This window comes from Mytilus galloprovincialis, chromosome 3 (assembly GCF_965363235.1).
Source record: "Mytilus galloprovincialis chromosome 3, xbMytGall1.hap1.1, whole genome shotgun sequence".
NCBI classification, from domain to species: domain Eukaryota; kingdom Metazoa; phylum Mollusca; class Bivalvia; order Mytilida; family Mytilidae; genus Mytilus; species Mytilus galloprovincialis.
Genome location: NC_134840.1, coordinates 68,471,699 through 68,496,651, shown reverse-complemented (window position 1 = coordinate 68,496,651; position 24,953 = coordinate 68,471,699). Strand labels below are relative to the sequence as shown.

At 31.1% G+C, this 24,953-nt stretch overlaps 1 protein-coding gene and 1 long non-coding RNA gene across 2 annotated transcripts; one reads left to right on the top strand and one right to left on the bottom strand.

The window, feature by feature from the left end:
• Window positions 1-623: 623 nt before the first annotated feature.
• Window positions 624-11,159, bottom strand: LOC143068735 (adenylate kinase 7-like). Its single transcript, XM_076243004.1, has 16 exons — window positions 11,018-11,159; window positions 10,173-10,346; window positions 9,669-9,777; window positions 8,859-8,953; window positions 8,167-8,277; window positions 7,769-7,852; window positions 6,971-7,056; window positions 6,502-6,592; window positions 6,116-6,193; window positions 5,582-5,731; window positions 4,353-4,481; window positions 3,752-4,010; window positions 2,609-2,953; window positions 2,205-2,344; window positions 1,545-1,703; window positions 624-988 (listed from the first exon to the last, which is right to left on the bottom strand). The coding sequence occupies exons 1-16, from the start codon at window positions 11,105-11,107 to the stop codon at window positions 950-952; spliced, it is 2,139 nt and encodes a 712-aa protein (XP_076099119.1). The 5' UTR covers window positions 11,108-11,159; the 3' UTR covers window positions 624-949.
• A 5,536-nt stretch (window positions 11,160-16,695) lies between these two features.
• LOC143068739 (uncharacterized) lies at window positions 16,696-23,561 on the top strand. Its single transcript, XR_012976240.1, has 3 exons — window positions 16,696-16,949; window positions 20,162-20,253; window positions 23,470-23,561. It is a non-coding gene; the product is annotated as an uncharacterized LOC143068739 (long non-coding RNA).
• Window positions 23,562-24,953: the final 1,392 nt, after the last annotated feature.

Sequence of the window (24,953 nt, the reverse complement as noted above, 5' to 3'; positions counted from 1 at the left end):
AAGCTTTTTTCAACTAATTTTTATAGTTTGTTCATTTTTTTGTACTGTTACATGACTGTGCATGGTAAAGGGAGGTTTGAGATCCCGCTTACATGTTTAACCCCATAACATTCTCAGTCTGTATGTATATGTCTGTCCCAAATCAGGAGCCTGTAGGTCAGTTGTCTTTGATTGTTGCTGTGTTACATGTTTGTTTTTCCTTTATATTTTTTTGTACATAAATAAGGCCATTAGTTTACTCGTTTGATTTGTTTAAAATTTGTCATTTCAGAGACATTTATTAGCTGATTGTAGTATGGGCTTTATTGTAGGCCATACAATGACCTATAGTGGTAAAGTTCTGTGTCATTTGGTCACTTGTCATACCACATCATCTTTTATTATATTAAAAATTTTCACCACACTTTTCTCTTGTGCAACCAAATAGAACAATGAATTTGATGAGCATCCCAATAGTCATGAGTTGTTATGTGTGTGTGTGTCTTTTGAATCTACATAACTCCTTCTTCCTGTTTTCAGATAATTTCAAGGGGGAGTATGCTTAGTATAACAAGTTTTTACAACGCATGCTTTCTTGTTTATGAACAAATTAGCATGACTTAATTGAAAAACTGAATAGACAATAGTTAATGTTATATTTATTTACATTATATACACAACATGTTTAGATGAATAAATTATAATATATTTTAACTTAATTCTTATCTTCAAATTTTCTTTCCAAGACAAACTTATTACAAAATATCTTGATAACATTATATATTTTTTTTAATAACCATTTCATAATAGATGGTTTTACATTGCTTCATGGAATGTTATTTCTGTCAATTAAAAAAAACAATAAATATCTGGTAAAGAAGTAAAAGTGTGCCATACTAAATGCTTAAATGGTAGGCACTATAACAAATATCACAGATTTAAAAAGAGTCACTTGTAAATAGGCAGTTTATCAGTCTACTTGTGGGTTATTCTGAAACAAATATTCCGCCTGAAAGTAGAAAAATAATTAGTTATTATAACATAATAACTAATAGGTTTTCAACACTTTAATCTAAAGACATTTGCAGTTATGATAAAATAAAAAAAGAATCAATCATTGCGTCTTTAAGACTTCTGCATCTACAACTTTCTTTAGGACCACTGAACAAATCATATATTGTAATGACTCCAAAGGAAAAACACACTTATTTTAGTGTGAATGGAAAGAGCTTGTCATGAGAATATGTTTGCAATTGTGGTCAGCACTCTAAAAAACCTGCCGAATATTTAAATGGTCCCATTCTTATTTAAATATCTTTCTTTTGACAGTGTAAGAAGCACATAAGAAAACTCTATTCATTTTGCTTTCATTTTCGAAGCCTTCATATGCCTTTAAAGGTCCATAGCTCTTGAGTCCTTATGATAATTTTTACTTTTAGTGGACCATATAGTCAAAAAGATATACGAGCTACGGTTCTGCACACTTGAACTTTTGTAAGCAATACTGTTCGGTCCATTTTTCACTTAAAAACCATTTTAACTTAATACACACAGTAGAAACTTACCAAATAATCTAATGGATCATCAGGTCTAGTTTTACAACAATCTATTAACCCTTGTGTTAGTGTAGGCATCACATGTTTCATTAGGTAATTCCTTAGTGGTATAGATTGGGCCTCTAATAATTCATACTCTTCCCTCTTCACTTCATTTAGTCTTGACGTCTGATAAATAAATATACAATACTTCAATATAGATCAACCATCAGTTAAAAAACCTAAACATCTCCAGACTATAATCAGATTTCAAGTTTGTACATTTTTCATTATTTTGAACAAAATTAAAACATGCTAAGGCAATATTTTGGCAGGTAAAAAAAAAATCTTTCATAGAAATAAAATAATTCCATCTTGACTCTCAGATTTTTTTTCTCTTTTTCTTTTAAAGCTGTCCATGATAAAAATTCATTCATAATGTGAAAAAATCTAAAACTAGCTATAGTCATTTTGATATTAATGGCAATATGAGAAAAACGGAGTAGTATAAACGTTTGACCATGTATTCTTAAAAGCATTACAGTGACATATTTTATTGACAGTATGTTTTTTCTGTGGTTGTGTTGATGTTTCATTGACATATACCAAACATTTCTGTTAATATCAAATCCTTTGTGATCTTTTCAATTTTCATTTTAATCATAAAAAATGGTAATCTTTGGGTCTTACCCATTCTTCTTGTCTTTGTTTTCTAAGATTAGATTCTTCTGCTTCCTTTCTTTCTCTCTCTTGTCTTTCTTCTGTTTCTTTTTTAAGTCTTGCTTCTTCTTCTTGTCTTCTCATTTCTTCCAATTCTTCAGGAGTTGGACCTGAAATTAAAATTATTTGCTGGTAAGTTTTTCAATAATCAACAAATAATACTTGTTGGCAAAAGTAAGTTAATGGTTGTCAAAAGAGGTAGATTACTATAGACTGAATAAAATAAAATAATTTCCAACTTTCCTTTATTCTTTAATCTTTTATAAATACATTAAATTAGATAACTTTACAAATGGGCATTACTGCTTCCTCAGTTGTACCTACAAATAATGTACAAGTTTATATTACTGACTGTCATGCAGTGTTTTACTTACCATAATTCCTTGCTCCTCCAATCACTTTCTTCATCTTATCTACTGTATCTTTCATCATTTTAGAATCATCTTTAGTTACATCTAATTTAACAATATCAATTTCACGTTCATCAAAATATGTCAGAACTGTATTTTCTTCATCATTATTGTCTCTGTAAGTTTTCAGTCTTCTGTTAAGTTCAGTTTCCGTGTTGTGTGTACCATGTACCACACTCTCGGGAAGGTTCATCACACGGTTACGTAAGAACTCATCTGTGGCTTCCAGACAGAACATAAATTCTGGCATTAATTTCTTATCATAGTTCCCCTCTTTATCAGCTTCCTCTGCCTCTTCTGCATCTGTGGCTGAAAACAAATTTCCTCATATTAAAATTTGCTGACTCAGTGTTTTAATAGGTTATATGATAGTTATTTATCAATATACAAACTATCTTGTGGACATTATAGACTTTGTGCATTTGTTAATATGTAAAACCCGTTTGATAGATAACCTTAAATTGTGAAGAAAAAAACATTTTTATTTAAACTACCATTCAAAATCCTTTCACAAAAGATTTAAAAACTTTTAGCAGTCTTTCATTTGTATGCCCCACCTACGATAGTAGAGGGGCATTATGTTTTCTGGTCTGTGCCTCCGTTCCTTCGTCCGTCCGTCCTTCCGTCCGTTCGCTACAGGTTAAAGTTTTTGGTCAAGGTAGTTTTTGAAGAAGTTGAAGTCCAATCAACTTGAAACTTAGTACACATGTTCCCCATGATAGGATCTTTCTAATTTTAATGCCAAATTATAGTTTTGACCCCAATTTCATGGTCCACTGAACATAGAAAATGATAGTGTGACATTCAGGTTTAAGTTTTTGGTCAAGGTAGTTTTTGATGAAGTTAAAGTTACATCAACTTGAAACTTAGTACACATGTACCCTATGATATGATTTTTCTAATTTTGATTCCAAATTAAAGTTTTGACCCCAATTTCACGGTCCACTAAACATAGAAAATGATAGTGCAAGTGGGGCATCCGTGTACTATGGACACATTCTTGTTATTGGATAATTTGATCATTGATTTAAGATTTTGAAAATTTTACGACAGTAACATTGAGATTTTTTTGTTAATCATATTGAATATTGAAATCTTACTCCTTACCATTAAACAAGCCATCTTCTTCATTCTCCACATGATCTTTCAACTTTGGAAAACCATCTAAGACAAAACCTTGATTCTGACATGGCATGGAATGTAATTTTTCTTTATAAAATTGCAAGACTTTAGAATCTGTCAGTTTGTTATTATTTCCAGCCATTTCCTCTTGGATCTGGTCCAGTAATTCTTGTGCTTCCTGTGCCTTGTTATCATCTTCATCCTCACCCTCCTCTTCAGTATCTGCACGTCGAGCTTGGGCTTTCTAAAAACAGAAAATAAATTAAGGTTTAAGGCACATCTTTGATTTAGTTTCTGTTTAATTCAATTTAAAACTCTTTTTTTTTTTCACTGTGTTTAAGACACATTGATGGCCTTTGGCTTTTTATGCTTTTTGAATGAGCTTCAACTCTTTAACACTTCCATGTTTTCATTCTCATTCTTTTTATTAAACAATTTAGAGCTTGACAATTTGTATAGACAAGTTGTTAATTGCCCTACACATGTTTTTGGTTTTTATTGTTGGGTTAAAATTAATTTGTCTCATTATAGATTTTTTTCTAAGACTGAGCAGTTATAATGAAACTTGTAACTTTAAATTTCTTACCAGATCATCAATAGCTTGATCAATAACATCTTTGATTTTGATATGATGTAACTTGTAGAATTCACAAAGCTGTTGAATAACAGTTGTCTTTCCTGAAGCTGGAGGACCTAATACACAGATTCTCAATGGCTGAAACGAAATAATTTTACAATTATTGAATTAAACAAATCAATGAATCACATGTAAATCAGATTCTAATACTTTATTTTGTGCGACACTTAATATCTTCACTTCTGCGAGTTAAATTTTCAAAGAAAATACTTGATACAGGAAAAATAAATATTTGCAACATGTATGGATATGGATTTATGATGCATACAAAATTTTAAAACTCTACATAATATCAATTTTCCTGTTAAACCACAACTGACTGCAAATTAAAGAACCTTAGTGAGCACGCTCACATACCCCACGTCCCCTCATTGTCATTGGAGAAATTAAATAAGTGAAAGAAAAAAAAATTGTATAAGAAAAATTAATTTCCTGCCAATATGCACATCTAAATAGTATGTCCTTATTATCTACAAAATTTCAAGAAATTCTGTTGTGTGGTTTGAGAGAAGTTGCGATGACAAACTGTTGCAGTAGTACATTATAGTAAATAAGTTCAAAGGGGCGTAATTCCTAGAAAAAAAATTGAATCGCAATTTCCCTTCGATATGCACAACTACATAGTATGTCCTTACTATCTGAAAAGGTTTCATGAAATTCTGTTGTGTGGTTTGAGAGGAGTTGCGATGACAAACTGTTGCAGTAGTACATTATAGTAAATAAGTTCAAAGGGGCGTAACTCCTAGAAAAAAAATTGAATCGCAATTTCCCGTCGATATGTACAACTGCATAGTATGTCCTTACTATCTGAAAAGGTTTCGTGAAATTCTGTTGTGTGGTTTGAGAGAAGTTGCGATGACAAACTGTTGCAGTAGTACATTATAGTAAATAAGTTCAAAGGGGCGTAACTCCTAGAAAAAAAATTGAATCGCAATTTCCCGTCGATATGCACAACTACATAGTATGTCCTTACTATCTGAAAAGGTTTCGTGAAATTCTGTTGTGTGGTTTGAGAGGAGTTGCGATGACAAGAAACAGGACTGACGGACGGACTGACGGACAGACGGACGGGTCAAAAACATTATACCCTCCGCAACTCGTTGCGTGGGGTATAAATATGATAATTTATTGTCCAACAAGTTTTCATTTATTATTATTTTAAAATTAATAATAAGTACCTGAAGTTTTCTTGAATCTTTGTATTCTTTGATAGTCTGCATGATGTTATCTACCATTCCAGATTCTGATACCCAGCTGATTCTCATGTTTTCCTTTACATTAACAGCATCCATTCTAAGGTTTACTAGCAACATGTCAAAATCTGCTTGCTGAAAATTAAACATAAAATTTATTATAAATTATCTGTGTGACATAGCCAATAACAGTTAGACATATTCTTCAGTCTAATATGTATTCATTTAAATGAATGAAATCTTCATTTCAAATTAAATTCTACAAAAACATAGCTAAATTCTTCATTTTACTTAATGAATATTGATAAAGAATTGGTGTTACTGATGTAGAAGAGCTGTTACTTGAAATTGTAAGACTAAATTTCTCTTCTGCTTTACATTGAAAAAAATATATTTTAAAGACATGGCGTACAGAATGATAAGAGCATTTGTAGCATATTTATTTACTTTTTGCAGATAAAAACTTTTGAAAATTATGTGTAAACAGTACTTATTCAAATTATCTCCCTTAGGGCTTACCTCAATATCTTTATTCAACAAAGCCTCTTCCTTGGTAATTGATTTCACTTTTCCTGTTCCCAGATTTGAGCTAACAGCCTGCAATTACACAACAAAATAGGGTTAAATTCAGTAATTTATAATTAATAATAGTCTGAAAGTATAGGAAATCAAATTATATATTAATACTGTTAAAATTTGAACACAAAATCTAACTTAAATTTAGAAACAACATAAAACATGAGAAAGTTCTGTTATTAACTAGAAGAGGGTTTTAACTTCCAAAAAATAAAGTAAAATTTAACCATCAATTGACATACACTTTGACCAAATAAGGCTATAAAGTAAATATTGTAAATATTTTTTCCTGTAAATTCTATAATTTATTTTTAAAAAAGTATACATACTTTGACAATTTCAAACAGAGTGTTGTTGGAATCATCCTTTGCAATCAGATATCTCACTTTCGGTCGACTATCTGCAATATTTTGAATTACCCTGAAATAAAAATATAAATATAGTCATTATCTACATTTCCTGCTTCATATGTGTTAAAAATGCTCATTCTTGATTTATCTCTTTTACTATACTCACCTTCCATTGCTGTATTTTGTATAAAAAAGAGAAGAGGTCTTTAAATGCAGTAAAAAGTATGCATAAATTCTTAAATATAACCATAGTTTAAAGCTTCAATGTTTAATAAGTGCAAATATTTCTAGTCAGGGCAATCAGAGAGTATAATGGTTATAATGGCTTCAGGTTTATCACAAGGAAAAATCAACAACAAGGAAAAAAAAATTTGATATATGGTTTTAACGTAAATATGTACATTGAATCAGGACAAAAGAGGGAAAGAAATCATCTACTAATACCTACCCTGCTAAATCTTTGATGTGGATTGTAGGTATGACATTCTGTCCATCTCCAAAACATAAAAGTTGAGGTGCATTGTGCCAGGCAGACTGAAAGTGTCAAATGTGAATAGTGATAATGTGGACAATAATATTATTACAGCTGAATTAAACTAAACAAAAATCTATCTATTTACACATGACATGATGTGACATTGTCTTTTTTAAAAATGATGTCTAGATTAAAGCCAGTCCCTATATATACATGTAGCAGTGATAGACTACATGTATTAGTAATGCCCTCAATATGACATTAAAAAATAATTAGAAAAATTTGTGACAGATATATACATAGTACAATTTCGTACACATTTAAATCTATGTATAAACATGTTACATCTCACAAACATGTTTAACCCCGCCACATTTTTGCGCCTGTCCCAAGTCAGGAGCATCTGGCCTTTGTTAGTCTTGTATTATTTTAATTTTAGTTTCCTGTGTACAATTTGGAAATTAGTATGGCGTTCATTATCACTGAACTGTATATATTTGTTTAGGGGCCAGCTGAAGGACGTCTCCGGGTGCGGGAATTTCTCGCTACATTGAAGACCTGTTGGTGACCTTCTGCTGTTGTTTTTTATTTGGTCGGGTTGTTGTCTCTTTGACACATTCCCCATTTCCATTCTCAATTTTATAGATATAATATTACAATGTATGTAATGAATATATATTTAATGATGCTAGCTTTCTCTTCAACAATCAATATATTAAATTCTTTAAAAACAATGAAATATAGATATAAGTTTGAATTATGATTACTTACTTTGAACAAGTAATGGAAAATGGATTCCTCAGCACCATATGTCAAAGCAGATGCCACTACATATGTCACCAACTTAGCTTTGTTCTACAAAATATAACAGAACCATTTATTTGACATGATTTTTTGTTTATGCATAGGAAATTTATTCTACTACTGTCAAGTTCTAATTTTTCTTTATAGAAAGAATGTTTCATTTGAGAATTGTATATTTGAAAATAAAAAATATGTCCCATTGAAAAAATAAAAATACACAAGAAATAAAGCATTCAGGTATGAGTAACATCAACAATTCAATCTTTGATAGAATAAAAGGAAATTTCTGGAGACGTAAAAATATATTTTGCTGATCATGAGCTAAAAAAAAATAATTTTTCAAAAGTTTCTATATAACAACTTACAGTTTTTCCCAGTTTGATAACGGTTTTCTCAGCACTGATATGTTCCTTGAAGTTAGGGTGTGGTTTCCTCCTCCTGTAGTCATCTTCTGTGAATGGGATCTCTGGATCATCCTATAAACAACAAACATATAATTTTTATTTTCAATATATAAAGTTCACTATACAAACTTACGTTATACTGTACATAAATATTATCACTAAATATCTATTTTGAGTGTTGCTATTTTTTTCTTTATAATTTGTTCAATTTAACGAGTTCATGTATAATCTATTCAGACTGTTCCAGTTGTTAGAAAAGAATCATTTTATTAAGATAATGCAAGATCATTCCTATCAGTAGGTTATTCTTATGCATATTTGTATATACAACATCTAAAACTATGGTCGACTCCAAAGCTTCATTTGAAGGTCACAATAAATATTTCTCTTGCATTATCTTAAAAAGTAATAAAATGTTTCTCTTGCATTATCTTAAAAAGTAATAAAATGTTTCTCTTGCATTATCTTAAAAAGTAATAGCTTTTAAATTAGCACCATTTTTACTGGTTCAACAAGAGGGTCATAAAATTAATTATTACTTGATCAAAATTATACATGTAGTAACAAATACCTGATTTTTGTATTTCAGTGTTCCAAAATTATCTGAAAATTCACTTTTTGCTTGATCACAATAGTAACCAATAAATACTTACAGGATCCAAAGATTTACTTTTAGCCCAGGTCATCACAGAAGATATCAATATAAACATCTTTGGTTTCTCTATTTTGTCTAGGTCTGAGTGAATCTCTGAAAAATATAAAATAAATTGATTAATCATTTTTTAAACAAAATGTAGAGCAAGTGTACATTCCAATTTTCTAACATAAAGTATAAAAACTTCTGAAAATTATCAAAACCACAAGAAGGTATTTATGACATTGATATTATAATCTGAAACAGTGTCTGTGCCAGAGAATTTGTTCCTTTGAAACCATCTCAATGTTCATATTCATTTTTCTCTGTGACTTTACTATGTGTACGGTTTATGATATCGGATATCTTCCTTACATTGTAACTGTAATCCCCTTCCCTCTCATGAATATGACCCACTGAAATTTGTTTTAATTAACATAAGAACCATGACGGGTGCCACACGTTGAGCAGGATCTGCTTATCCTTCCAGGACACCTGAGATCACTCCCAGTTTTTGGTGGGGTTCATGTTGCTTATTCTTTAGTTTTCAATGATATGTCATATGTGTACTATTGTTTGTCTGTTTGTCCTATTTCATTTAAAAGCCATGGCGTTGTCAGTTTATTTTTGATTTATGAGTTTGACATTCCCATTGGTACATTGTATCTTTTGTCCCTCTTTTATGAGAAAAAGATGATTCATACCTGAAACTGCCCAGACTGCCTCATCTATCTGGTCTGGGTCCTGTGTAATGTCATACACTATCACATCACACTCTACTATAGCTGTAACTATGTGTATTATTAATGAGAATAAAGATCATTCATACCTGAAACTGCCCAGACTGCCTCATCTATCTGGTCTGGGTCCTGTGTAATGTCATACACTATCACATCACACTCTACTAGCTGTTCATATAACTGGTCCTTATTCTCAAACTGAAATTAAATAAACATTGAAATATATTATCACATACATTAAAATTCTATGCAAAATATTGTTTTACAAAGGACATATTTTATCTTTTTTAAGTAACAAAGATATTGAGTCAATGAATATCTAATTCAAACTACTCTAGTATATATGTACTAACTTTAAACTTAATAATTTATTGCATAAAATAACCATTTGAACAAACCCTGGTTACCCGCGGGGGCTCTGTAAGATCTAAATGTCTTAATTTGTAAACATCATTGTGTAACAGTGCACAGAAAGTCAAACAATATGATTTTCTGTTAAGAAAAAGAATATTTGCATTTTTTAAGAAATTAGACTCATAACATAATGATAAAATGTTTGTGTTACATTTTCCATTATTTTTTATATAACTAACATTGATGACTTCCTTGACAAACTCTGGTTTTGTTGTCTCTGCATCTTTGACGGTACCAACAATTTCATAGCATCCTTCTTTTGGTAGTGCAATAATGGAACTGCTAGTTGATCTGGCATCATCTTCTTCTTCTGGCTCTTCTAAAGATGCACCAACTACGCATCTAGATAAAAACTGTAAGGATAAAAAATATCAGTATCTGACAGATTACAATAGAATGACATTTATTAACCAATAGACTGGAACAAATGCATCATTTTTATAATAAGGTAAGGTTAAAATATCAGGAAAGAAGAATATTTTAGAAATTCAGCACTAGTATAATATATTATGAATAAACTGACTCTATTCATAAAGAGGAACATGCATGAGGGGGGATAGGACCTTTATCGGGACTCCGGGATTGAGTGTTTTTAAGCTCGGGATTTCGGGATTGACCATTTCGGGATCCAGGAATTCTTTTTTCAACTTTCGGGACTTCGGGATTTCGTGTTTTTAAGTCCGGGATTTCGGGATCTCATGTTTTTAAGCCCGGGATTTCGGGATCAGGACCCCTCCTACTCCCTCTCATGCATGAATCATTAAAATTTATAAAATACTAGAATAACACCAAATTTTCAGTGTAAGCTACCCTATTAGAAACAAATAAATTTGGGTACCTTTTAATTACTTAAGTTTAACACAAATATCATTATTATGGTAAGCAAAGAAATATTCTGTATGAAATATAGTTCAAGTAAATGTATTTTATAGAGGGCTTGTAGTTTCAACAATATTCAATATTTTAAATGACAATTACTGATTTTCAAAAACAACGTTTATAAATTTATACAATCTGCATTTACCTTTGATAAATTCTTTCCGTGGTAAGCATCCACCTGGTTAATAAACATGCGTTTACTTTTAGGTTTTTCTGCATCATCTTGAAAAGCCATTTTCGTGCTTTGTTGTTGCTAAGGAAATGAACGGGAGACAACTCCGAATTTGTTATGTATGTTAAAAGTTCGATAACTCTTCAGCGACAAAAAATCAAAGCTCTAAAAGTACAGTTGGACACCGTTATTTCTTGATTAGAAATTATACAATACACTATACAAATCCTTGAATACACCCAGAAAAATGTGATAATGTCATTGGTATTTTTTCAAATGCAAATTTTAACAAAATAACTTTTTCATGACATTTTTACTTTTGGTGTTTGAAATGTTATTTTGAACAGTTTCTGTCGCAGGCACCAGACAAATCATTGCATTTGTTTTTAAATTTAAATCAGTTTTAAAAGGTTATGAATAAAATTAAAACTTTAAATTGTGTGCCACAGTTTTATATGAATAAAGTTAATTATGACAAGATAATTAAGTCCATGTTAAAACAAATTATGAAAAATAAAGATTTAAACAAAAGTATAAAAATCCAAGGACTCATATACGTCCCTGAAAAATCATAGAAACTACAAATGTTTTAGGTTTTTCGAAGATAAGAAAAATACATAAAAATCGGATAAGAAATAAGTTCAAAGCATTTTTTAATTTACATGTGTATAAAATATTGTCAGCGTGTAAATAAATCAGGCCTTTAGTTTTGTCGTTTGAATTGTTTTACTTTCGTTATATACTGAACGGGTTTAGAAACGCAACACTCATTTTGTTGATATTTTTAAACAAATCTTTTTTGATTCTCTTACAATTACTTTTCATGCTTATCATGCTTCTTTCTCCTTACAAAAAATCAAAATCTGACTTACCTGTGGTTATTGAACATACCGAATTTTTGAAGTCGCACGAATTTCTTAAAGCGAAATTTTGGTGCTATGAAAGATTGTTTCAGTTTTTTTGCTTTGTGAAACAGTTCTTTCAATCCTTTGCCTTTCATACTTTTTTTAAATGTTGCATCTTCATTTTGCCAAGTCAAAAAAAACACCAAAGAACTGAATTAGCCCTTAAGAATACTGCAAACATGAAAACATAAATGTGCTGCAACCATACCGTATGACTTCAGAAACTCGTTCTACTGTCCTTTCGACAACGACACAAGTAGATAAGAGTTGTTACTGGCCATCAATGAACAGATCAACGCGTAGTGACAATGAAACATCAACAGAATTTGATTATGCAACGTCATTTGCCAATCATGTTTAAGGCCGCAACGTCAACTGCTAACAAAATTGCCGAGTGCCATTGAGTACAAATTCATGCCATAAATGTTTCCCATGAACTGCATTGCCAAAGAATTGACTGAAGGAAAACATGTTAAGCCCTGAAGTTCCAACCGTATAATTGCCAAAACCAATTAATGGGTTGAACAAATGTAAAATCAGAAGGTGTAAAACAGAACCCCAAAAATGTCAGACAGAATTTGTTGACATTTCTGACAATCATTTTGGCGTTAGTAACAGGCAGTCATCGTCTCTTTTGACGTTGTCACATTCATTCACAAATAACGCAAAAAAAACCACTTATGTTGCGTTTCTAAAGTCGTTCAGTATACTATATCGAGACCTATGTATTTGTCTATGCGATATGGGTTGTGCTTTGATAGTTGAATACTGAAACAGAGTCCTATACTTAGGGGGTAGGAGCTCGGAGTCCCCTTTGTGGAGCTACATTGAAGGTACATGCATATATCTTTAATCTGTTCCACACCACTTGAACCGTTGCATAGTGTGGAAGCCCCGACATTTCCTCTGCCGCGAAATGGTGACCCTTCGTTTATAACTATGTCATTTGTCTCTGTGGTGAAGTTGTCTCTTTGTCATACATAGCACATATTCTCCTTGTTACATTATTCATCTCTAGTGTATCGGAAAAAAAATCATATACGTATTTCTTTTTTTATGTTAACCAATTAAACATTATTGTTTCACCAAACATTCTCCTAGTTTTTGTTGTTAAAAAGAAAAATATTCCCTGACTGTATATTAAACTTCACTCTTTTTTTTTATAACAAATTTTCCTATACAATGCGCTTTTCATTGTAGATTACGACAAATATCAATAAGCTATTCGTTACATTATATCTTTAAATGCAAAACGAGTAATCATAACTTTTGCAAACCTGTATATGAACCATCCTGAATTACTCCTGGTAAACCCCAATAAAAGTATTATGATACATTAATACAAAACAAATACAGATTATTCATTAAAATATGAAGTGGTAAGTTAAGCAAAAACTCTGGGAAAACGTCATCATTTACACATGGTTACAAGTGTGGATACATATCAGTGTGGATAGTATGTTTGGATGTTTGCCATTGTTTTCTGGGAAAAAATGGGTTCTCTGGTTAATATATAGTTAATTATTAGTTTATTTGGCTATGAACTATTTTTAAGTAACTTCAAGTAGTCTTATATCGATTTTTTTGTGTCCCTAATTGTTTTTATGTTACAACTAGCACATGGACTTGAGTGTGTAGATAAAGATAGTATCTTTTGTTAGCTTGCTTGCTAGACGGTCTAGATTTTCATGTTTGATCAGTAAAACGAAAATTGAAATTGAAATAGGTGTTGCTTTATTGTTATTATACTTTAGGCTACATAAAACAAGGGATTTCTATCCAAAAAAAATAATGAAAAGACAACAATAGCTGTAAAAATCTTAATGATATAAAACAATTTGATGATGCCATGCAGTTGCTAATTTTTTCCCCCTTGTTGCAATTTTTCATATCCATAAAGTACGTCTTACAAAATAAAAAAAATAATCTCATGAATCTACAAGTTCCCGATTCCATAACGGTTATCTACGTAATGTCATTATGCCTGTCCTATAAAAATAGATCAAAACTGTTGAACATCTTTATGTACATTTACAAATGTAAATATGACTTATACCATTCTAAAATCACAACAAAGGGATACAATATCTACTTAGACAATATACGTATAGTGTCTTGAAATATGAAATTTATTTGTATGAGGCTTAGAAACGGGAATTTCCCGTTTCGTGCCGAATACAAATAAATTGCATATTTCAAGACACTATACGTATATTGTCTTTATACTGAAATCGAAAAAAAAGGAAAAAAATTGAAAAAGTATGTAACAAAAATTGTCAAAAAAGGGTTTGGATTTTTTGGTTAGGGTTAGGGTTAGGGTTAGGGTTAGGATTTGGAGAATTTACGTCATGGCAAAACACGACGTCAAACGAAGGAATATTTTCAAGGGAAAGATTATTTCGTTACGCGTACGCTTCAAATTCGGATAACATAATAAATAGTCTTTTAATTAAAATGCAATTTTTGAGGTAGGTGTTATTTCATTTAAGATTCCGTTGTATTTATCGGACATTTATGGTTTTTAGAAAGTCATGATGGCGGCGTACTCCTTTGTTACGACTTGCCATTGTGCTTTTGATGGTAAATCTATTTAGTAGCCATCAACAACAAAAATGTTTATTAAATATCACAAATGTTTGACTGAAGAATTATAAGGATTAAACACATTATTTTAGAGGTTATTGATGTGTAAACAGGGCTCTTACTCACAAACTCAACATATTTTATTCAGTTTGTGAGTTAATCGCCCCGGTTTACACATCAATAACCTCTAGAAAAAATGTGTTTAATCCTATAATAACCAATTTGAAGACATAAAAGTTTAAATTCATAAAAAGTTTGACCATTGTTACTTTACGTTGTCATAGTCGTGACGTGATGTTGTTGATGAAATACAATCAGGAGGCGGGGCTTATAGGTTAGTTGGGGTCATTGACGTATAAAGCTTACGTTTATACGTAAAGCTTTATCTGTATAGTAAAATATAAAGAGTCTTTAATAGGGAAAGAGGTCTCATATAACGTCTTTAATTCTGTCACGACAGGGCGTTTTTGCAAAACATTTCCAGGTTAACGTCCATTTCCGCCTAAGTCAGTTACAAACAATTCGTAATTGCGAACAGATTTCTAGCAACCCGTTCTGCGATCTTTTTTTTTATCGTTAATTATCGTATGAAAAACTATCCTATTGTGGATGAAAATCAGCAATGGGTAAGTTACTATATATTTTTTAATCATTTACATGCATTATCTTGATATAGGAAGATGTGGTGTGAGTGCCAATGAGACAACTCTCCATCCAAATAAGAATTTAAAAAGTAAACCATTATAGGTTAAAGGTGTAATACCACCATTGATATTCCACTATTAGTCTTTGTTAAATTTGCACTTTTCAAAAAATTGTGCAGAATTTATCTTTGTTTTAAATAAAGAAATACTTGGCATGAGAAAAGTTTTATCCTGTCCAGTTCTATAGAAAAAGTTTCGCATAACATTTCATTGCATATAAGAAAATAACCATCATTGGAAGTTAACCAATAAAATTTCTCCCCTTATTCTATCTGTGTACAAGGTTTAGTCACCATGTAACCTCAAGATTACAAAATTTTCTATAGAAATCACAAATAAAAAATAACGGTGTTTTGAAATACCCAAGACATATGTTTATGACACAGAAATAGTTTTACTGCTATAAAATGTAGGATTAATTACCTTGTACAACGGTCAAATTCAAGGGAATATTTTTTTAGACCTACTTTCGTATGCAACCGGATGTGACATACCATGATTTGGTGGTATTACACCTTAAGTACGGCCTTCAACACGGAGCCTTGGCTCACACCGAAAATTACTAGTGTAAAACCATTCAAACATGAAAACCCGTTACATGCATTATCTTGTCCGTGTCTTACTTAGTTATACAATATTCCATCGACATCTGTTGGCTACATTCTGTTGATAGCCAAAAACTGTTTTCATTTCTGCTAAAAGAACATTCAAAATTAAAAAGGTTAAGCTTGTGTTATGAAAACAAATCCACAAAAATAATGTAGTTAGCCTTTTACAACTTTTAATGTATGTTTTCCATTTTAACAGCTTATGTGCCAATAAGGAAAAAAAACTGATGACGAAATAAATGCTTCTGATCAATTCTCGATACTTAATCTTTACATAAACTCACAGTCGGAAACCAGGTTGAAATAGAACAAAAGAATCGAAGCTCTTTGTTAGAAAAGACGATAAATGTTTACTGTATTGTTAACTATAGTGACAAAATTTTTAAAAGTTAATAAACAAAATTGCAATTTTCTTCTCAATAACGAGGTGTTTTATTTTATAAACATCATTTACATAAGTTTTCAATTTATATAGTTCATAGTTTAGCAGAACAATTAGATATCAAGTCGACGACATGGGTATATTTCAACGGTTGGATGAAGAAAATGCATATCCTCCAATGACATATTAGGATCGTTATAGTGCAATATGGATAAATTTATCGGTTTCCAAGAGCAAAATTGGTAGCGCGTCATCCCTACAATGGCTTCCATTTCCACGATTGTGAAAATTAACTGGTGTAATGGGGAGATAATTTTGACGAAGTAGAGTCCTGACTGCTCATACATCCTCTAAACGATGCTCTCGATCAGCAACTCAGATAATACTAAAAATTACTTTATAAAAGGAAGTGTAGCTTTATTAATGTTCTTCTTGCTTAATGTATTGTTTAGAACTTCAATGATTAACCAAGTAGTCAAATAGTGGTCTAGCTCTCTATTTCAGTGCAAGACAAAGTTTAATAAACACACATTGTTTAATTTTACTTTTGCATAGTGCATCTTTAATTAATGACAATTTTTATTCATCAACGAATAATGACTAACATATGTTTCGTTTTTCGTAATTACAGAACTGAATATGTTTCAAGTTCTTATCAGGGACCAGGAGTTTAAACAGAATATTGCAGAAGCAAGAAGAATAGCAAAAGAATGTTTAAGTCTGGTGAGTTTTGTTTGATGAATGATATAAATAAAGGCAACAGAAGAATACCGGTGTTCAAAAGTCATAAATCGATTGAGAGAAACAAATCTGGGTTACAAACTAAAACCGTGGAAAACACATCAACTATAAGAGGCAAACAAAGGAACACCAGGAAAACTGAAGTGCAGTAAATTTATACGCCAATATACAAAAAATGATTAGCAACTGCAATATTTTTGACTTAGTTTCAGAACATTTTGGAAACATATGATGGGTTGAACCTGGTCTAATGGCTAACCGAACCTCCCGCTTTATGACAATGCTAAAAATTATATGATACTGTCCACGCAGACTAAAGATTAAGTTTTATCTCCAAGGCCGCCTGTTGCATTTAAGTTCCAGATACATATTCAATTCTCATAAAGCGTTGCTTCGTTAAACCAATTTTTGAACACCAAATGATACCACTGTCATTAAGTGAAGTTGAACTCTTTTTATAATCCATGCACGGTTCGTCTTAAATACCGAAAGACAATCGTGTTCGTTATTCATTAATATAACCAAGAGATATGAATAATGAATAACGAACACGTGAAAATCGATATGTATCTGGAACAAGGTAGATTCATGGTAAACCGCTATTTTGGATTGTACAATCACAGTACAAAATCGGTCTAGTTATTTGCCAAACTCACCAAAGTAGAAGGTTCACGAAGGCTTAAATTGACCCTGAATTTTTTAAGTTTTTCAAATCGAGAAAAAATGTAACAAATTTCACATAGAAATACTTGTGATCCAAAAAGTGTTTATATTGATGAAATCTATATCAAAATTGGAATCTTTTGGTAACAACACATTTTGGGTCGTAGGTGGCGGACAAGGTGTTTTTAAAGCTTTTGGTCCGAACAATGCACAAACGCATCATATTTTGACATTATATCAAAAATGGGCTTACTTTTGAGAACATTATGTTCTCTTATGAAAAGAACTGATATATTTAGCAATAAGGCTTTTGAAATAAACCCGATTACGAGCCAAATTGAGACCTTTGTGGTGTTTTATGATAAAATTGATATTTTAGGCCATTTCGTGCCATAAGTGAACCTTGTCCTTTGGAAACAGATTTGCAATTAAATGGTTAGACTGTTTTTTTATATAAGGAAAACTTGTTAATTTATTGTATTATCCAAAATATTTTTTTAGTTTTTAAAATCATTTTTTTCAAGAGCCCTTTAAGGGGATATAACTCTTTTAGTACAAAATTTATACTGAGCTAATAGCATTTTTTTTAATTTTTACTTGTGAAAGAAAACAAGTTGGGTGACACCATGTTTTCTTTTTATTTTCTTAAAACATATTATGAATTTATTTCAAAATTCTATCTCATAGGACTTTTTTATGCACTTTTGTGTTTTTTCATGAACAAACTAATATAATTTATGTTACTAGTATCTACATCAATTCGGTTATTCTAGTGGAAAGTTTTAATCTCGTCCGTTGCAGTGCTTTCCTTTATAATTTCATATGTAGTCGTTAAGATCTATAGTGGTGACGTCAATTTGACGTTAGCGTTCCTTTTAACTTTGAGCTGCAAGTGAGCAGACGTGAATAATTACAGAGAGAAGTATTTTGAAAAGGGACTTTTTTATGGACTCTTGTGTGTTTTTTCATGAACAAACTAACCAAATTAAGTTAGCCTTTTACAACTTTTAATGTATGTATTCCATTTTAACAGCTCATGTGCCAATAAGGAAAAAAACTAATGACGAAATAAATGCTTCTAATCATTTCTCGATACTTAATCTTTACATAAACTCACAGTCGGAAACCAGGTTGAAATAGAACAAAAGAATCGAAGCTCTTTGTTAGAGAAGGCGATAAATGTTTACTGTATTGTTTACTATAGTGACAAATTTTATAAAAGTTAATAGAAACAAACAAAATTGCAATTTTCTTCTCAATAACGAGGTGTTTTATTTTAAAACACCATTTGCATAAGCTTTCAATTTATATAGTACATAGTTTAGCAGAACAATTATATATCAAGTCGACGACATGGGTATATTTCAACGGTTGGATGAAGAAAATGCATATCCTCCGATTTCTTAGAAAACATTACCACGAACAGAAAACATATCAATCTATTAGTTCAGTAATTTTCGAGTCTGCCCTTCCATTATGTGATTGAAGAAAAAATTCCAAAAAATTAGTAACAATTGTATTGAAAAGAGAAAATCGAGTGCACCTTTTAATGTTAGGGCGTGTTTGAGTTGAGTATTTTGTCTCGATATTGTACAAAATTAATATATTTAATACATCGTCTCGCTTCAGATTCTATCGTTTTTATATATTAAAGCCACAGGTTGACTTTCAAAGTTATAACACAAAAAATCACAGTACTAAAAGATGCAATGTAAATGGCTCAAGTGAAATACCTATCTAATGAGTCACAAAAACAGAGAAGGTGTGTTCGAATAGCTATTTTTTTACTGAAAGTACTTGACGACAGTCTTTTAAGTTGGATGATGAAAATGCATATCTTCGAAAAATTCTAAATTTGTGTATGTGATAACTAAGGTTTATAGTCTTCATACACTAAAAAAATCTAGTCTGCCCTTCCACGAAATATTTTATTAGAATTTTTTTAAATGTTTATAAACGTTTGAAAATTCCACGTGACAACCGATCAGACAATAGTTTTAAGTTTAATCAATCCAGACAAGATTATTAACTGATGCTCATTAGCTAATTGATACATATGACTTTTAAAATCCAATGACATATTAGGATCGTAATGGTGCAATGTGGATAAATTTATCGGTTTCCAAAAGCAAAATTGGTAGCGCGTCATCCCTACAATGGCTTCCATTTCCACGATTTTGAAAATGAACTGGCGTAATTGGAAGATTATTTTGACGAAGTAGAGTCCTGACTGCTCATACATCCTCTAAACGATGCTCTCGACCAGCAACTCATATAATACTGGACATTACTTTATAAAAGGAAGTGTAGCTTTATAAATGTCCTTCTTGCTTAATGTATTGTTTAGAACTTCAATGATTAACCAAGTAGTCAAAAAGCGGTCTAGCTCTCTTTATTATTTCAGTGCAAGACAAAGTTTAATAAACACACATTGTTTAATTTTACTTTTGCATAGTGCATCTTTAATCAATGACAATTTTTATTCATCAACGAATAATGACTAGCATATGTTTCGTTTTTCGTAATTACAGAACTGAATATGTTTCCAGTTCTAATCAGGGACCAGGAGTTTAAACAGAACATTGCAGATGCAAGAAGAATAGCAAAAAAATGTTTAAGTCTGGTAAGTTTTGTTTGATGAATGATATAAATAAAGGCAACAGTAGTATACCAGTGTTCAAAAGTCATAAATCGACTGAGAGAAACAAATCTGGGTTACAAACTAAAACCGTGGAAACACATCAACTATAAGAGGCAAACAAAGGAACACCAGGAAAACTGAAGTGCAGTAAAATTAAACGCCAATATACAAAAAATGATTAGCAACTGCAATATTTTTGACTTAGTTTCAGGACATTTTGGAAACATATGATGGGTTGAACCTGGTCTAATGGCTAACCGAACCTCCCGCTTTATGACAATGCTAAAAATTATATGATACTGTCCATCCAGAGTAAAGATTAAGTTTTATCTCCAAGGCCGCCTGTTGCATTTAGGTTCCAGATACATATTCAATTCTCATAAAGCGTTGCTTCGTTAAACGAATTTTTGAACACCAAATGATACCACTGTCATTAAGTGAAGTTGAACTTTTTTTATAATCCATGCACGGTTCGTCTTAAATACCGAAAGACAATCGTGTTCGTTATTCATTAATATTACCAAGAGATATGAATAATGAATAACGAACACGTGAAAATCGATATGTATCTGGAACAAGGTAGATTCATGGTAAACCGCTATTTTGGATTGTACAATCACAGTACAAAATCGGTCTAGTTATTTGCCAAACTCAGCAAAGGAGAAGGTTCACGAAGGCTTAAATTGACCCTGTTTTTTTATGTTTTTCAAATCGAGAAAAAATGTAACAAATTTCACATATAAATACTTGTGATCCAAAAAGTGTTTATATTGATGAAATCTATATCAAAATTGGAATCTTTTGGTAACAACACATTTTGGATCGTAGGTGGCGGACAAGGTGTTTTTAAAGCTTTTGGTCCGAACAATGCACAAACGCATCATATTTTGACAACATGTCAAAAATGGGCTTACTTTGGAGAATATTATGTTCTCTTATGAAAAGAACTGATATATTTAGCAATTAGACTTTTGAAATAGACCCGTTTACGAGCCAAATTGAGACCTTTGTGGTGTTTTATATGATACAATTGATATTTTAGGCCATTTCGTGCCATAAATGAACCTTGTCCTTTGGAAACAGATTTGCAATTTAATGGTTAGACTGTTTATTTATATAAGGAAAACTTGTTAATTTATTGTATTATCCAAAATATTTTTTTTAGTTTTTAAAATCACATTTTTTTCAAAAGAGTTTAAGGGGATATAACTCTTTTAGTACAAAATTTATACTGAGCTAATAGCATTTTTTTTAATTTTTACTTGTGAAAGAAAACATGTTGGGAGACACCATGTTTTCTTTTTATTTTCTTTAAACATATTATGAATTTATTTCAAAATTCTATCTCATAGGACTTTTTTTATGCACTCTTGTGTATTTTTTCATGAACAAACTAATAGAATTTATGTTACTAGTATCTACATCAATTCGGTTATTCTAGTGGAAAGTTTTAATCTCGTCCGTTGCAGTGCTTTCCTTTATAATTTCATATGTAGTCGTTAAGATTTATAGTGGTGACGTCAATTTGACGTTAGCGTTCCTTTTAACTGCAAGTGAGCAGACGTGAATAATTCAGTACAGAGAGAAGTATTTTGAAAAGGGACTTTTTTATGGACTCTTGTGTGTTTTTTCATGAACAAACTAACCAAATTTAGTAAGCCTTTTACAACTTTTAATGTATGTATTCCATTTTAACAGCTCATGTGCCAATAAGGAAAAAAAAACTAATGACAAAATAAATCCTTCTTATCATTTCTCGATACTTAATCTTTACATAAACTCACAGTCGGAAACCAGGTTGAAATAGAACAAAAGAATCGAAGCTCTTTGTTAGAGAAGGCGATAAATGTTTACTGTATTGTTTAATATAGTGACAAAATTTTTAAAAGTTAATAGAAACAAACAAAATTGCTATTTTCTTCTCAATAACGAGGTGTTTTATTTCAAAAACACCATTTGCATTAGCTTTCAATTTATATAGTACATAGTTTAGCAGAACAATTAGATATCAAGTCGACGACATGGGTATATTTCAACGGTTGGATGAAGAAAATGCATATCCTCCGATTTCTTAGAAAACATTACCACGGACAGAAAACATATCAATCTATTAGTTCAGTAATTTTCGAGTCTGCCCTTCCATTATTTGATTGAAGAAAAAATTCCAAAAAATTAGTAACAATTGTATTGAAAAGAGAAAATCGAGTGCACCTTTTAATGTTAGGGCGTGTTTGAGTTGAGTATTTTGTTTTGATATCGTACAAAATAAGAATATTTCATACATCGTCTCACTTCAGATTCTATCGTTTTTATATATTAAATCCACAGGTTGAATTTCAAAGTTATCACACAAAAAATCACAGTACTAAAAGATTCAATGTAAATGGCTCAAGTGAAATACCTATCTAATGAGTCACAAAAACAGAGAAGGTGTGTTCGAATAGCCATTTTTTTTACTAAAAGTACTTGACGACAGTCTTTTAAGTTGGATGATGAAAATGCATATCTTCGAATTCTAATTTTGTGTATTTGATAACTAGGGTTTATAGTCTTCATACACTAAAAATAATCTAGTCTGCCCTTCCACGAAATATTTTATTAGAATTTTTTTAAATGTTTACGAACTTTTGAAAATTGCACCTGACAACCGATCATACAATAGTTTTTAGTTTAATCAATGCAGACAAGATTATTAACTGATGCTCATTAGCTAATTGATACATATGTCTTTTAAAATCCAATGACATATTAGGATCGTAATGGTGCAATGTGGATAAATTTATCAGTTTCCAAGAGCAAAATTGGTAGCGCGTCATCCCTACAATGGCTTCCATTTCCACGATTGTGACAATGAACTGGCGTAATAGGAAGATAATTTTGACGAAGTAGAGTCCTGACTGCTCATACATCCTCTAAACGATGCTCTCGACCAGCAACTCATATAATACTGAAAATTACTTTATAAAAGGAAGTGTAGCTTTATTAATGTCCTTCTTGCTTAATGTATTGTTTAGAACTTCAATGATTAACCAAGTAGTCAAAAAGCGGTCTAGCTCTCTTTATTATTTCAGTGCAAGACAAAGTTTAATAAACACACATTGTTTAATTTTACTTTTGCATAGTGCATCTTTAATTAATGACAATTTTTATTCATCAACGAATAATGACTAACATATGTTTCGTTTTTCGTAATTACAGAACTGAATATGTTTCAAGTTCTTATCAGGGACCAAGAGTTTAAACAGAACATTGCAGATGCAAGAAGAATAGCCAAAGAATGTTTAAGTCTGGTAAGTTTTGTTTGATGAATGATATAAATAAAGACAACAGTAGTATACCAGTGTTCAAAAGTCATAAATCGATTGAGAGAAACAAATCTGGGTTACAAAATAAAACCGTGGAAAACACATCAACTATAAGAGGCAAACAAAGGAACACCAGGAAAACTGAAGTGCAGTAAAATTAAACGCCAATATACAAAAAATGATTAGCAACTGCAATATTTTTGACTTAGTTTCACAACATTTTGGAAACATATTCATTAATATAACCAAGAGATATGAATAATGAATAACGAACACGTGAAAATCGATATGTGTCTGGAACAAGGTAGATTCATGGTAAACCGCTATTTTGGATTGTACAATCACAGCACAAAATCGGTCTAGTTATTTGCCAAACTCAGCAAAGGAGAAGGTTCACGAAAGCTTAAATTGACCCTGAATTTTTTATGTTTTTCAAATCAAGAAAAAACGTAACAAATTTCACATAGAAATACTTGTGATCCAAAAAGTGTTTATATTGATGAAATCTATATCAAAATTGGAATCTTTTGGTAACAACACATTTTGGATCGTAGGTGGCGGACAAGGTGTTTTTAAAGCTTTTGGTCCGAACAATGCACAAACGCATCATATTTTGACAAAATGTCAAAAATGGGCTTACTTTGGAGAATATTATGTTCTCTTATGAAAAGATCTGATATATTTAGCAATTAGACTTTTGAAATAGACCCGTTTATGAGCCAAATTGAGACCTTTGTGGTGTTTTATGATAAAATTAATATTTTAGGCCATTTCGTGCCATAAGTGAACCTTGTCCTTTGGAAACAGATTTGCAATTTAATGGTTAGACTGTTTATTTATATAAGGAAAACTTGTTAATTTATTGTATTATCCAAAATATTTTTTTAGTTGTTAAAATCATTTTTTTCAAAAGAGTTTAAGGGAATATAACTCTTTTAGTACAAAATTTATACTGAGCAAATAGCATTTTTTTAAAATTTTTACTTGTGAAAGAAAACAAGTTGGGTGACACCATGTTTTCTTTTTATTTTCTTAAAACATATGAATTTATTTCAAAATTCTATCTCATAGGACTTTTTTTATGCACTCTTGTGTATTTTTTCATGAACAAACGAATAGAATTGATGTTACTAGTATCTACATCAATTCGGTTATTCTAGTGGAAAGTTTTAATCTCGTCCGTTGCAGTGCTTTCCTTTATAATTTCATATGTAGTCGTTAAGATTTATAGTGGTGACGTCAATTTGACGTTAGCGTTCCTTTTAACTTTGAGCTGCAAGTGAGCAGACGTGAATAATTCAGTACAGAGAGAAGTATTTTGAAAAGGGACTTTTTTATGGACTCTTGTGTGTTTTTTCATGAACAAACTAACCAAAT